Source organism: Dermochelys coriacea, chromosome 7 (assembly GCF_009764565.3).
Source record: "Dermochelys coriacea isolate rDerCor1 chromosome 7, rDerCor1.pri.v4, whole genome shotgun sequence".
Taxonomy (NCBI): Eukaryota; Metazoa; Chordata; order Testudines; family Dermochelyidae; genus Dermochelys; species Dermochelys coriacea.
The window spans coordinates 121,767,182-121,783,440 of NC_050074.1; the positions used below are offsets into that span (position 1 = coordinate 121,767,182).

Genomic DNA, 16,259 nt, shown 5'->3' on the forward strand with positions numbered 1-16,259 from the left:
TTTACCCCCATTTCCAACTCCTTGCCACTTCCCAATTGTTTTCATCTCCTTGCCATCTGTTTTCCTCTCTTTCTTTCCCTATCTTGAACTCCTTCCTTTCCTTGACCCTGTCCTGCAGTCCTTCCTTTGCTCTCTTGTATCTTTGCCCTGGGACTTACTCTCTTCTTCAAACTCTTGGAATCTTTCCTATTGCCATCTAAATGTGACATTGCCTCCTCAATATGCTCTTTGTTAACTGTGTTGAATCTCAGAGTAGCAGCCGTGTTAGTCTGTATTCGCAAAAAGAAAAGGAGTACTTGTGGCACCTTAGAGACTAACAAATTTATTAGAGCATAAGCTTTCGTGAGCTACAACTCACTTCATCGGATGCATTTCCGAATGAAGTGAGCTGTAGCTCACGAAAGCTTATGCTCTAATAAATTTGTTAGTCTCTAAGGTGCCACAAGTACTCCTTTTCTTTTTGTGTTGAATCTCATTAGACTTGTGTAGCTAATGGTTGGTGCATTGTATGTTTGCCTAAGGGAGCTCTGTATGGGGCAGAACAATGTGTGGCTAGTGCTGCTGTAGCCTCCCAGGACCCAGCGGCACCATCTACACATAGCTTTCACACCCTATTAGTATTTCCCAGCAGCAGTGTCTTCTAGGAGCTATTACATGGGTCCAGATCCTACAACCTTTGTGCATCCCCAAATCCTATTGATTTCTGTAGGCATTTTGGGTGTTAAAACAAGTGCAAGGTCAGAGCTGTAGTTTCAAAAACTAACAGAAACTGACTTTCGCTGGGGCTTGTGCTCCAGAGTCATTGAGGTGCTTTTGAAATGTCCCGCCTAAGTGTAGGTAGGGCCAATGATTTTCTTTGTGGATGACCCAAGATTTCCCAAAGTAGGGACATAAATTTGGGAGTGAGATTTTCAAAAGCACCTAAATGACTTGAGCACAAATCCTATTGAAAGTCAATGGGCCTTGTGCCCCTAAGTCACTTAGCCCATTTGAAAATCCACCTCATGTCCTACTTCCATGGTTAGGCTGTCCAGCAGCAGCTCCCATTGACCTGAAGCACACTTATGTAGGTTCCTTGTGTTAGGCACTCTGTGATAGGCTGGGCTCTTTTTAGGTTACATTGGGCGTTTTCATAAATTCCACCTCCCCCCCACCGCCCGCCCAAAAAAATCCTTTTTATGATGGGGCACTCAGTCTCGAAGTGTTTCAGAAGAGTGTGTAAAGATCTGGCTTGTTTATGAAGATGAGGTATGGCTTGGCCCCAGGTCAGGGCTTATCTTCAAACCTGCCAGGCTGCGGACAGCCTGATGAGTCCTTGTCGGCAGCAGAGGTTCACAAGTTGTCCTCCTCTCAGCGGCTCTGTTATAAGAGTCAGCTGACTGTGGTGTGCAGTAGCTTGTCTCCTGGTTGCCACCCCTTCCTGTGACACACGCTCCCTTTTAAGCTCATTTGCTCCAAATGGAGCAGACTCTGCAGGTGTGTCTGTCCAGTACCGGTTCAGCCCAGAGGCCATCGTTAGTCTTTTCCTGATTCGGATGGGGTGTGCCCCATCACACCTCCAAGTTTGAAAATGTTGTCCTCTATGACAGTCTCTTCAGGAAAGCGCCACTCTAAACTTGCAGGGCCAAGTGACACTTGGGGATTTCTGTTTATTGTTAATGATACTTAGTGCTTACCCTGCTCAGTCCTGCAATACTGAAGTCTGTGGAAGCTGCACTATTGATTCCAATGGTCGCAAGGTCAAGCCCATAAACAACAATAATTTTTCAAAACACAGTACAGACATTAAATAACTAAGTCTTGCAAAATAGACGTTTCTCTCCCTATTCCAAATATGGGTAGCTAGTTTACATAGCTCCTCTGAATTTGGTCTAAAGAGGTTAAGTGACTTGCCTAGGGTCAAAAAGAGTCAGTGGCAGAGACAGCACTAGCTCTCAGGATTCCATTCCCTTGCTCAGTCCATTAAATCAAGTTACCTCTTCTTCTGCTTGAAGACTGAAGTTGAATGAAATGTGCTTTAACCTTGTGTTTGTGTCGTCTTCATTATGTTCATTGTGTTGTGAAATCCAATGACATTTCTCGTACTCTTACGCTTCTCCCCTCCCCCATTGGATAGAATCCAATTTCAAAATTCTACAGTTTCTGCTTTTCCTGGGCCGGAATTGTGTCTTCTGGATAATGGTTCTGATTTGCCATATATATGTGTTTGTTTATACGCAACGAGGACAAAACTTACACAACTTATATAATTCCCCTACCTATAATGTGCCTCAAGCAGAATAAAGCAAAACCCTTGACTCTTAAGAAGACTTGAATTTGAATTTCAGACCTCTTCAAGTCAGGGATACATGTACTGTAGCTGGAGAATTCAGGGGACAGAAATGCAGTATTAAGTCATTAAGTTTTAAATTTTCAGCTGTTCCTCCCTCACTGCAATTATATGGAAACAAATTCCAGCGCTTCTAGAAGTTTGGTTAGATGTAGAACAACACAGCTAACTGAATTGCACTGCCATGTCTTTTTGTTTCAGATGTGTGTCTGACTAAGATAAATCAGATCTATCGCGAGGTTAGTCAAATCAGTTCACCCAGCCATATCCATGATTTAGTACTAGTGCGATTTTTCATCTGTCTTTCAAGATTGTCTGGAAGGGAGTTCAGGTCTTTTGCCCTATTTTCAACTGACTTAAGAGCCAGGCAGTCTCATTCTGTTGAACAGGTTTACAATGCCTCTAAGAAGCTTTGTCTATATTTAACTGTTCACGTAGCCTACTTCCAACGTGCCTTAGCAAAGGACAGGATCAATCCCAGCCCACTCTTCCCCTTATGCTGTTCACTTCCTTCTGTCAATCTCTGAATCATGTGCAAATCCAAGCACTGATCTGATTCTTTCTTCTCTGCTGCCTCTCACATTTTAGATGAATATTTGACCTTCTCTGACAGAACCAAGCCATGGAACCTAGAGAGCAAATGCCTAAGGCATTTTTGGCTTTTACGTGATGTGCTTGTCTCATCTATTTGAATGCTTAGTTTCCAATAGATTTAAAAATAATTGATGTTATCCCACAAATTGCATTTATTATTGTTGAATGCAATGTGCACTGCATATCGGTACCTTACAGAGTGCATTAATATGCTGTACTTAGCCAAGATACATTGCAGTGAAAGCTCCTTTGTACTGCAGAAAAATCCTCTCTGCCTGTCTTTCCAACCAATTAATCACTTTCTTTCCTGTTAACTTGCAAGGAAACTCATTGGCAAGTCCTGCATTCACTACTGATACTCCATAAAGGAGAGGGTTTATGGAGCAAATTACTCCACTATATTAGTGAGTTTTGAATTTGTAGTTTACATATTTATTATTATTTTAATATGTATTTATATTTAGCAGCCATGGCCCTATTGTTCTAGGCGCTGTGCAAACACAACAACGAGACGGTCCCTGCCCTGAAGAGTTTACACTATAAATAAGATGGATTTGCACATGAAGAGCTAGAGCGGAATTTTGCCCCATGTGTCCAAAACCAAACCAGTCATCCCCAAGCCCCTCTGCTTGTTTAGGCACACAACATAACCCATTTGCACTAACACATGCCACACCCTTTCTTTTCAGGGAAGCACCCTGGCATGATGCTTTTCTTGTTTATTGCCTCTGCTCTTCTATCATTCTACTGACATGATCCAGAATTTTTCATTGTTCCCTTTCTTGCCTCTTGGTTGTATATTTAAGGATCTGTTTCTAAACTTGATTTCACTAAACACTTTCCTCTCCCCTCCCTCCTTTCTTTTACAGGCACTCGTCAGGCTTCCTCCTCACATTTCACAGTGTGATGAAGTCTTTAGGTTCTTTGAGGCTCGACCAGAGGACATTAACCCTCCGAAGGAGTAAGTGTCATATTTGATTTCCAGCACCACACGGTGCTTTTGTTTGCACGGAAGGAAGCCGAAGGTCATTCTGGTTTATTACCTCCAGTGGATGTGAGAACAGCGTTCTAAGCTTTCAAATGCTACCTGGGAAATGGCCTTGTAATTAGGTAAAAATAAGCCAGAATGGGGGTGGGGCTGCGGAGGTTCAAACAACCCCAAACACAAGTCTTGCCTCCATTCCTCAGGAAGCTCCCTTCCCACTTTTTCATTGTTTCTTGCTGATAATTCTAATAAGAGAACTTTTCCCAGTTTGTTGGTTTTAACTTGCCTGTTATCACCAAGGAGTCATTAAACTCCTGAAAGCATTGTCTCAGCAGCAAATGGAAATCCTGCCACTTAAGAGATTGACTCATAATTAGCAGCTGCCTCTTTAACTGTACTCCTTCCTGAAGATATTTAGTTATTTTACTGGAGTATGAGTGTGATCCTGAACCAAAATTGTCTCCGGAGAGTTTATTCGCTGGAAGCAGGAAGCCAAAGCAAAAGTTGAGGGCAAAGCTTTGGTGAGAGATAAAACAGAATCATAGCTTTTACCTTGGGATGGATAGATTGATTCAAACAGAGACCTGGCCAAGGATCTGAGAACTAGTACATTTTATTTAACCTAATGAGATGCTAATTCCTCCTGAAAAAACATTGACAATTGTATTTACTAACAATGCTGCTGCTCTAGCTGATATTTCCTCTTCCCCCGTTCTCACTGCCCCAACACACCCACACTTTGTATTACTTGTGATATTTGCCTGCTAAAAACATCTTGACCCCATCCACACTGGGCCTCAAACCTGTTTGCTGCATTGATTTTAAACCGTGCCGGACTCATTTGGTTTCAACACTGTTTGCACTGTTTGTGGATAGGGCCAAAATATGTTTAGAGCCATTTGGGTTTTAAACCAGTTCAACCAATGTGGAGCCTGATCCAAAGCCGACTCAAGTCAATGGGAGTTTTTGCATTGGCTCCACTAGGCTTTTGTTCAGGCCCATAGTTCCCAGCCCAGTGTCAAAGAGTGGGAGATGTTCTTTAAGGACCTCATTTTCAAAACAATGTCTCCGTTTGTACACACGCAACTATGCCTGCATGGGGAAATGCTAGAATTTGCACTCACACTAACCGTGCATAGTCTTTTATTTTTCTTCAGATTTATAATCTGAGATCTGAAAAAAGAGTAAACCTGTCTCTTCAGCTAGGCCTATTCAGGAGAATTTCTGGGGTGACTATTAAAAAAGCCGCGCTTGTATGTTCACTGCTTAGTTCTGCACTGCAAAGTTATTTTAAAAAGTAGGAGGATATGTCTAAGTTAAGGGGCTCATTGCACTTTGAACTTACTGTCTGGCACAACCGTCATCCAAGAACCTGAATAGGCTTTGCAAACATTAACTAACTGTAAAACATCTCTAGAAGGCTGGAAAAGGTTGTCCCCATTTTACAGATAGAGAAACTGAGGCACAGAGAAGAGATGTGAGTTGCTTAGGGTCACAGAAGAAGCCAACGATAGCTTGAAATAGAACCCAGGAATCCTAATTTTAATGTTTAGACCACACCCTATCTACTTGAGATACTGATATAGTCCACATCACTGTAGCATCTGAGTGACCCACAGTCTTTAATGTTTCCCTATAAGGGAGGGCAGAGCTACTAGCCTCTCTGTGCATCAGTTCTCCATTTGTAAAAGGTAAGTGACTTGTTCAAGGACACACAGGATGCCTATGGTAGAGCAAGGATTAAACCCTGGTCTTCCAAGTTCCAGGCTAACACTCTAAGCACTGCACAATCCTTCCTACAGCTCTTCTACAGCCTTTGCCAGTCTGAATGTTCAGACAGTCCGAGCAGTTATCTTTGATCCCATTTTCTTTAAACCTCCTTCCACTCTCCCAAAGACAAAAGACTTGAAAGTTTCCCAGCTCAGTACCTGTATCTTATTCCGACTTGATAATGAACGTGATTTATTTCATTGGAAAGTACAGAGAAAAGCCTGATTAAATCTCATTTTGCTAATGTTTGCAAGACGTTAATCTAGCCAGGTTTAAATAAATCCGACCTCGTCTTCTGTAAGCAAACAGCTCTTAGGAAAGGTGTCTAAGGTTTCTGCTGGGAGCTCTTCACAAAAGATGTATTGTTGAAGACTAGAATTGTGGAAGACTAGCCCCTACAAAACCACAATGTAGAAGCCAATGGCAACAGCTCAGTATTTTTCTTCGTTGAGGGGAGGGGAAGGGGAGGAGGTCAAGGGTTTGCAGGACTGCTGTGTAGGATCTGTGCAAAGGGCATCTCCGCGGAGAACCTGAACCTGAGCAGTCAGTGTGCAAAAGAGCAGAAAGAACAGTAAAAATCCTGGATTTATCCTATCGGCCTGCTTCTGTACCATGCCCTTCAATTGTCTTCTTCAGAAACAAGGTGGGGCACTGTCTGAGCTCGTAGAGTTAAATTCTACTCTTAAATACACTCATAAAACCCAGGCAGGTCATTGGGGTTACACAGGTGTAAATGAGGGCAGAATTCGGACCATGATATAAAAATTCATTTTTTTCCTTCAGTTGGTTCCTCTGGTCTTCCATGTAGATACTGGTCACAATTTTAATTTATATGTAAACTACATGCAAAAAGAAAAGCAGTACTTGTGGCACCTTAGAGACTAACAAATTTATTAGAGCATAAGCTTTCGTGAGCTACAGCTCACTTCATCGGATGCATTTGGTGGAAAAAACAGAGGAGAGATTTATATACACACACAGAGAACATGAAACAATGGGTATATAAATCTCTCCTCTGTTTTTTCCACCAAATGCATCCGATGAAGTGAGCTGTAGCTCACGAAAGCTTATGCTCTAATAAATTTGTTAGTCTCTAAGGTGCCACAAGTACTCCTTTTCTTTTTGCGAATACAGACTAACACGGCTGCTACTCTGAAACCTGTCTACATGCAAAAAACAATTCTGAAAGAATAGGAGTCAAGTCAAGTATTCAAAAGGTTGGAAACGCCAGAATGATGGTGTCTGTGTAACCTGAATTCATCCCCCTTGCATATGCTCTGCATCACGATACAGTCTTTTATTTCGTGATCATATACTATTTTTTCCACAAGACCCCTGCCTCATTCAGTGAAAGTCAATGAGACTGAGGCATGACTTAGTGTTTAAGGGCCAGATTTTTAAAGTTATCTAGGTGCCTAATTCTATTGATTTAAATGCGAGTCAGGTGCCTATATACCTTTATTCTGGCCTAAATTCTGGCCTTAAATCACTTTTGAGAATATAACTCAGGCTCCTAAGTCACTCCTAAGTAGGTGTTTTGGAAAAAATTGCCTCTAATCTCTTATGTCACTCAATTGACTTAAATGGTGTCTGGATTTCACCTTAGTCTCTTAAACTACTTAGGTGCTTTTGAAAATGTTGCCCAATATGCCTGTTTCCCAATCTCTCCTTAGAACTCTTATTCTGACATTCCTTCACCCCCTTGTTTATTGCCTTCCCTTTCTGGGTTATGTCTCCTTTCATTTACGAGCTCCCTGGGGCAGTCAGCTGCAATGAGCCGTGCACTCCTGTGGTACGCATTATAACGATGTTTATTTGATATGATTTTTAGAAGTGCTGAGCACCTGGAAATCCTACTGCAGACAATGGTAGATGCTGGTGCTAAGCGGCTCCGAGACAGTCAGGCCCATTACCCTTTGCATGAAGCAGTTTGACCTGAGCTCCCTGTTTTGTTTTACTGTTCCATGTTTTCGGTGACCTCCCAAAGTTGTTGAGCCCTGTGTCCATGGGAATAAGGTATCTCCATCAGCTCTCTTGACACCCTTCCATACTTCTGAAAACTTCTATGAGGCTTAAAGGCAAATGGCTTGGAAAGTGCCATAGGGATAGTATTAGAACAGGACAACATAGTCCCCAGCGTGCCATCCTATCAAGCTCAGTTAGGACCCATCAGCGCTAATGTTATAATATATAATGTTATACAAGGGGTCTTTTACAACAGGGTTCCTTTCTGCAGTATAAACGGGGTCTTCCTTGTGTTCTGTAACAGAACACAATTAAGGCTCCATTTACACTGCAAAACTGAATAGTGCTGTAACAATGCCCCCATACCAGGATTATACCTGTAGTGAAAACGGGTCCTTAGTTGCGTTGATGACAGCGCTAACACATAAAGCAGAGCATAGAGCTGCATTCCCAACATTCCTTACAAAGCAGTAGGGTTTGCTACTACACATGAACTGTTGCATGGCGGGAAACTATCTTTGAACTGTAGTTTTTGGCAGATAAGGAAATAAGGAGGCAGTTTTAACTATTTAGATTTGAAATGTATATATTGGGCAAACTTACGTATTTGTAACTTTTTGCTGTGCCTGCAAAAACAGATGTAGCAGATATTTAGGTGTGCTAATGACTGTGCCCAATAAATTGTAGCATTTTGAATCAGTACTGTAGTATTTGTTTTGTATTAAAGAGGAAGGCACATATTTGCTTTTCCATCATCCTAAAGGAATGAAATGTTGCTCATATGAATACCACTCACCCCATAACTGGTTGCTTCAGCTGCTGCTGATAAATAATGAATCCAGAAATGGATTAATTTTAGGCTAGGTTTTGCAATTTGAGTTCAAAGCTGAATTTAGGCAAAGGTCCATCCTAGACAAGAACAAAATCTCCAAGAGATTTTTGTACCCAAAATAACAAAAGTCTGAAGAGAGCAAATGACCTTGCAGTAATTCTGCCATCTTGCATGGTAATAATCACATATGATCAGCTACTTTTGTGAGTTTTCTGCCAGCTTGAACATGCTCTTCACAGGAGAGTTCAACTCCTTCTGGTTTGGATTCAACGTAGAGGGCAGGTTCTGTTCTGAAAAACATACTCCAGCCCAGAAATTCTAATAGGCTTGAATTACAGCTTTCTATTTTGGCCTACCTATAACAACAACAATAATAAAAAAAAAATAATATTTTGAACTTATACCAAATTTGTTATCTAAGAATCTTTTGATAAAGGTAAAGGGCTTTACAAACAGTACACAAATCCAGGAGAGCTTGAAATATATTAAGTAGTAGACAATATAATTTTAAGGGAGGGTTGAAATATATAACCTAGTCAAAAGAAAAGGAGTACTTGTGGCACCTTAGAGACTAACAAATTTATTAGAGCATAAGCTTTCGTGAGCTACAGCTCACTTCATCGGATGCATCCGATGAAGTGAGCTGTAGCTCACGAAAGCTTATGCTCTAATAAATTTGTTAGTCTCTAAGGTGCCACAAGTACTCCTTTTCTTTTTGCGAATACAGACTAACACGGCTGCTACTCTGAAACCTATAACCTAGTCAATAACTAACGATCATGTAATAAAGTACTGAGGCACAATAGTGAGGTACATACTCATGAGCTTTATTGATCATGTCTGCATTGCATAATGCAGCATTCAAACTCCCGAAGTCCAACGCCATAGATCTCAGAGCGTCGATTCCGGCTGTAGTGTAGACCTGCCTTAAGATACTTGAGAATAGTGTATTTAGGCTTTTACCAACTCATAGTTTCAAGAATTTTGATAAGGTTTCACTTAGAAGATTATCTAAAGTAAATTATCACAATGAAGGGGATGACCGTGTCTCTTTGATTAAAAAAAAAAAAAAAAAAAAAAAGGAAATAGCCAATGTCTTACTGGGGCTCTTCAGTGTTGATTTCACATGGGATTTACTATCTTGTTTACAGTGTATAAATGATTTGGATTGAACATCCAATATAAAATTATGAAGTTTGCTGCTGACTGCAGGATTTGTGGTATTAGCAAATAATGCAACCTATGCTGAGAGAAGATTTAAATCTTTTAGTTACTGGGCCAGTAAATGAAAAGTAGAATCAAATGTAAATAAAACATCAAATAATAAACCTGGAAAAAACGAGGACACACATTAAATGGAATAGCTACAACAGCAGCAAAAAACCCCAAAACAACAAAAAAAGGTGGGGGGAGGTGGATGGGGAGAGAGAAAGGTACATTGGATAAGTGACTGTATCAACAGAGGAATAGCAGACGTTATCACTGTTATCATAGGTGCTGGAATTAGGGGTTCTGGGGGTGCTAGCGCATCCCCTGGCTTGAAGTGATTTCCGTTATAAATAGGGTTTACAGTTTGGTTCAAGGGTTCTCAGCACCCCCACTATACAAATTGTTCCAGCACCCCTGACTGGTATTGTACAACCAGGTGGTTACACACGTTGACTATTGCGTTCACATCTGCTCGTGCTTTCATCGAAAAGACATGACTGTCCCAGAAGAAGGTATCGTATAAGTGTATATTGGAGCAAGGATAATTTTTATGCTTGATACTTAGGACTGGAAGCACAGAGATCTGGGGTGAAACTGGCCCCACGGAAGTCAGTGGGAGTTTTGCCATGGTCTTCATTGGGGCCAGGATTTCACCACTAGAGTCCCTTTCAAGGGACTGTGCCACTCACTCACTGTGTGACCTTCAGCAAGTCATTTCACAGTTCCATGCCTCAGTTTCCCCAACTATCAATTGGGGATCATAATTCTTCTCTATTTCACAGGGCCTTCTTAAGACTGAATTCCTTAATGGTTGTACCTGTTGATACAACTTGGGAATTTAGGCAGAACTGCTTCACTCAAAGAATAGAATGACACAAAGAAAACCCAGACTACTCCACTCACCATCAGTGCTCGTATCCCAGTGCCATTATGAAATAGCATGTCCTCTGGAGGGCATTTTTGGTATTGACATGCAAAAATCCAACAACCTAGCTTCCAAATCGCTTTATCCTGCATTGCTTTTGGCAATGGATTAGGGTTACTTAGATCCGGTGTGCTATAATGGCCACAAGATGGACTCTGCTCTCAGTTACACTGGAGTAAATCTGAAATCAGAGTAACTGAGATCAGAATCTGGCCCAGATATGTTTATCCCTCATCAGTAGTGCAGCAAACTGGCCCGCTGGGTATGTTGTGTGACCCAAACATAACAATAGTATGAAGTTTAGTAAATCTATAACATTTATGAGTATAAATGAGTTTGAGACAACTAGATTTTTTTGTGGCGGAGGGGACTGAAGAGGTCCAGTGAGAAAGCAGAGAAGTGGAGTTTCAGAGTAACCTGAAGACCAGGCTTTTCCCTGTTCAACAGATTTTTAGTCATATCCTTAAAGAAACAATCAGTGCTGATAATCTGCCGATGCTTTTTCCCAGAATATAAAGTGATAGTGTAATAGTTTTATTTTGTGCTTAACTTCAGAATTCATGTGTAGTTGAGTGGCAAAAGCAAGGGATTTGGACAAGCCACTTAACCCCTTCTTGCCTCTTTTTACGCATTTGTAATATAAATGTCATTTATACTGTTTCACAGGGTGTTCTGAGGCTTAATTCATATTTGCAAAGTGCTTTCAGATCCTTATATAAAAGGTGCTATGCTGCAATGTAAATCTAGGGATTAGCAATCATAATACTTCTTAAAAATTATCTGCTAATCCTGGAAGAAATATTACCTCTAAAACCTGTCAAGAGAGTATGTTTTGTCGGTTCTCTTTGTGTCTAAAACCAGCTGAGAATGCAAAGGGTAGAATTTATTGAGGAAGCAATAGAGAAAATAATGAGGACTGGAAAGGAACTAAAATAGCTGGATTCAAAGTTCATCAAAATCAAGGTGCAAAACCATCCAAACAGATTTTCACATTGAGAAACATGTTTGGCATTCGTTACCCTCAAACCAACACTTCCTGAAATATTTTATCCAGCTAAAACAGGCGGCAAGGTCTTCTAAAATCTTTCTTTAAAGTCAGTGAAACGGGTTTATAGTGGGAGAACTGAACAGCAGGAGAACGTTAGGTGCATTTCAAGGGCCCTATGGTTAAAGCACAGGAACAGGGGCAATAATGCTTAGGTGGAGCAGAGGGTATTGAGAGGGCTTAATCCATTACTATTGATAAAGCACTTAGCAATCTTTGGATGAAAGGCTTTAGAGAAGTGCCAGTAATTTTTCCTTATACTTTAGGATAAGCTTGAAATGAAGGGGAAGTGAGAGTGGTGGGAACTTCCTAGCCTGATCTGACTTTGTGTAGCTAGGTGAACCCCTGCTAGGGTGTTAATTACACCTGTTGCATTTCCTGTCTCTGTTAGATAGAACACATCACGCATTAATTCATGATCTGCCAGGCAGGAGGTGGTAGGTTGTATTTTTCTTTCACAAATGTAGCAGCATTTAATATAATTGATTTACCAGCCTTCCTCCGCCCCCCTCATAGAATCATAAAATCATAGACTGAAAGGAACCTCGAGAGGTGATCTAGTCCAGTCCCCTGCACTCATGGCAGGACTAAGTATTATCTAGACCATCCCTGACAGGTGTTTGGAGATTTTTAAGAGCAGGTTAGACAATGTCAGAGATTCCACAACCTCCCTAGGCAATTTATTCCAGTGCTTAGCCACCTTGACAGTTAGGAAGTTTTTCCTAATGTCCAACCTAAACTGCCCTTGCTGCTATTTAATCCCTGCTTTTCGAAAAACAGGCAGGTCAGGTTACTAATGTGTTGTTTAATGGAGAAGAAACCAATTTGCCATTTCCATATCTAAATTACTGTTACTGGAATATTGTTGAGTGAAGCTCATTTCCCACTTTTGGAAGAGCGGAGGCTGCGGACAGACATTTTCAGTGGGGCATTTGTTTATGAGTGTGATGGATGACCCACATGTGCTGAATGGAGTCAGATGAAGATTTTATATTCTTTAAGCTGTTGATTTATTGCTGGGTAGCATGTCTGGTATTACTTAGCTAGGGATTTCCTATTTTTTTTAACGCTTGGGCAGCCTTAACTGTTACACCTCATGGTGTTTCTATGCTGGAGTATATACTGTGACAAAGTTCCTCCTCTACCTTGGTGGGTCTTGCATTTATTGGCGGAATTGCTTGCCTTGGAGCTTCACGGCAGTCCTCAGTTTGGCCATTTTCATGAACCCACAGTCCAGGTCAACTCCTCCTGTGTCTGACCAGGAGTTGGAAGATTTGGGGGGAACTCGGACCCGCCCTTTACTCTGGGTTCCAGCCCAGGGCCCTGTGGAATGCAGCCGTCTAGAGAGCCTCCTGGAACAGCTGTGCAACAGCTACAACTCCCTGGGCTACTTCCCCATGGCCTCTTCCCAACACCTTCTTTATCCTCACCATAGGACCTTCCTCCTGGTGTCTGATAATGCTTGTACTCCTCAGTCCTCCAACAGTCCGCGTTCTCACTCTCAGCTCCTAGTGCCTCTTGCTCCCAGCTCCTTACACGTGTACCACAAACTGAAGTGAGCTCCTTTTTAAACCCAGGTGCCCTGATTAGCCTGCCTTAATTGATTCTAGCAGCTTCTTGATTTTCTGCAGGTGTTCTAATCAGCCTGTCTGTCTTGATTGTCTCCGGAAGATTCCTGATTCTTCTGGAACCTTCCCTGTTACCTTACCCATGGAAAAGGGACCTAGTTAACCTGGGGCTAATATATGTGCCTTCTATTACTCTCCTATAGCCATCTGGCCTGACCCTGTCACAATACATGTATAAAATATATAATCAAATATAGAGAGGGCCTGAGTCAAATCCCATTGGAATCAATGTAAATACTCCCATTGACTTCAAAGTGTTTTGCATCAGGCCTTTGTAGATTATACTGAAGGCACCTGGCCTCTTGGAATCTGAGCTTCCTTCTGCCTAACATTTAGCCCTCAGCAGTCCCCTTCAAAGAGAGGATAAGATGCACTGGGGTGAAGGAGCACCAAATGAAGTTTAAGGCAGGGCAAGGCACCTTTGTCAGCCGTCTGTTCAGAGTTACATCTTGTGATTTAAATCGGTTAGGCAATTTTTGCTGACACAGCCACAATGACGTTAGTGTATTTGACCATCTGTATGTTTCACACTTAGGACCTCATCCATCGACCCCACTGAAGTTCATGGAAAGATGATTCTCATTGACTTTTGCACACGTTGGATCAGGCTCTCCATTTTTAAGCTATTTTGTATTTCGACCTGGGGTTAAACGCCTCATGTTGTTAGATTTATTTTAATTGTACTTTCAGCAGTCAGGATAAGAAAAGGATGTTGTCGCCCACAAGAGACATTGGCACAGAACAGCAGTTTCTTTAGTCGGTGTGCATAGTGCTGTAGTTTCTCTGCCTTTCTGTCTCTCTCAAGAAAATGGGGTGCCTGCTAAGGGACTTAAGAACACTGTATGCAAAAGATAACAGACCCCAAACAGTTGGTAGATAAGCACTGTCTGGGCTGTAGGAGACATGCTGAAGATCTATTGATGAAATAGCTGCCACACTATCCATCTTTTGATTTGTCTGCATGACCGTCTTTCCTGCATGCTGTCCCCCGAAACACAAACAGAGATCGAATAACCGCCTGTTTTGACTCCAGACTCTGGGGTAACTTATCAAATTATCAAAGCTTCTGATTTAATTGAAATTTCATAGATAACCCTAGACCTGCTTTTAAGTGCAGGTTCAAGTGCCAGTGGGAATTCAATTAAAATGCTTTTATAAAATTCTTGCATTTTTGCTCAGGAGGCTTATGAAATGGATCTGCTGCTGCTTATCTCTGGCTGTGACTGTATGTCTGGGCTGAAGGCTACTCTACATCTTTAGGACTATTTTATCCTTTCAGTTACACTGGTGTAAATCTGGAATAACTCAGCTGAAATCAGAAGGCCTATTCTGCCTTTACCCTGGTGTAATAACAATAATACCCCCTTTTACATAGTACTTGTCATCAGTAGATCAAAGTGCTTTACACTCTTCAATGCCTTTGTCTTCACAATACTGTGAGGTAGGGAATAACAACAGAATTAGACCCTTAAAAAGTAAAATTCCCATCTTGTTTTTCAGTCACTGCTCTTAAAACAATTGGTCTAGACTCAGAAAGGATGTTCTTTTAAACAGAACTTAGATGTATTCTGAACAGAGGATTGACTGTGGCTTTGCAATGTTTTAGCCTAACCTAATAAATTCTGGGCCCTTGCTAGAATCTTGCAAGCTGTATTTGTGTCCCAACTCCAAGAAGTTTTAATAACCTCTCCAGTAACGCTGGCTGCAGTGCAGTGTGGTGAACCTCAGAGCATTGTATATGTCTGATTACATTTGCTTTCAATTAGGGGCTTGTGGGTTTTGGAAAATCTGAGCAGTTAAGGCTCATTTGGGAACCACTGCAAAATATCACTGGTAACCTGAGCTATCTAGTGCTTTAAAATAAAACATATAGAAATGTTGGGTGTTGGGACCTGAAAACAAGTCCGTGTTGCTTCATGAAAAGAAACCCATTGCAGAGACTGGGAAGGGACAGGATGAAATAGAGAGTTGTTAACTTTAAGTCCATCCAGTTGTGCATGGGGGGGCCTGGATGACTCAGGAGGTATGGAGCCTGTCACTGGTTTGAATTCAGCTCAGTTCAAAAGCAGTGACCAAACGTTACCATCCTCAGGGCTTGTCTACACTACCGGCCATAGCGGCGGGCAGCGATAGACGCGATAAATCGACCGCCAAGCGTTCTCCCGTCTACTCCGGTACTCCACCAGGGCGAGAGGTGCAGGCGGAGTCGATGGGAGAGCTTCAGCTATTTTTTGTGAAGTTCATCCTGTTTTTTCCATTGAAATTTGAACAGTGTGCACCAGCTCTAAATCCGGAAAAAAAAAAGGGGGGGGGCACTTTTCTTCCTGAAAATGTTTTACCAAAAAATCATTTCATGTTTTTTGTTGAAATAAATTTTTGATGAAAAATCAAAATTTGGATCTTTTTATCGGCTCTGCTTAGCAGAGAGCCCAGAGAGTGCGTGGGTCCAAAGAGTCTGAAACACTCCGCAACCCTGCAGATGATTCCTCGAGGGAAGGGGCTGAGACTTTCTGGGGCAGCCTGGGAGAAGAGCTTGAACTATTGCTTCCTGCTGAACATGCTCCGGGGATACACCAAGAATCCAGTCTCTACGTTTGTCAGTCTCTCTCCCACAGCTAAATCCTCTTGCTTCTTCCTTTTTCTCATAAATAAAATCCATACTGCCTGCCCAGTTCCCACTCCAGAACCCTTGGCCTTGCCTTGTCCATCTCTCACAGCGATTATCGTAACCTTCTGCTTTCCACCCTCACCTTTCCAATATACCTGAAACACCCTTCCATCCCTTTCTCCAACCATGCCACTCTCTCCTTGAATCCTTTCATCTGCTCCTGGCAGTCCCCTTCAAGAAACTACATAACCTCACTTTTCCTTCCTCTCCAGACTCCGCTCCTTTCCCAGAAGCTCTCACTGCTCTTGCCATACCACTCCCTCCCTCTTTCTCCTGCTCTCAGCTTCCCTATGTCTAACATACACTCTT

General features: G+C 41.9%; 1 protein-coding gene across 1 annotated transcript in view; it reads left to right on the plus strand.

Annotated features, from left to right (window-relative positions):
- Window positions 1-16,259, plus strand: part of SH3PXD2A (SH3 and PX domains 2A) — a 406,607-nt gene that overhangs the window by 175,067 nt on the left and 215,281 nt on the right. Inside the window, 1 exon segment of the mRNA XM_038409643.2 lies at window positions 3,793-3,884. Coding sequence (XP_038265571.1) covers window positions 3,793-3,884 — 92 coding nt within the window.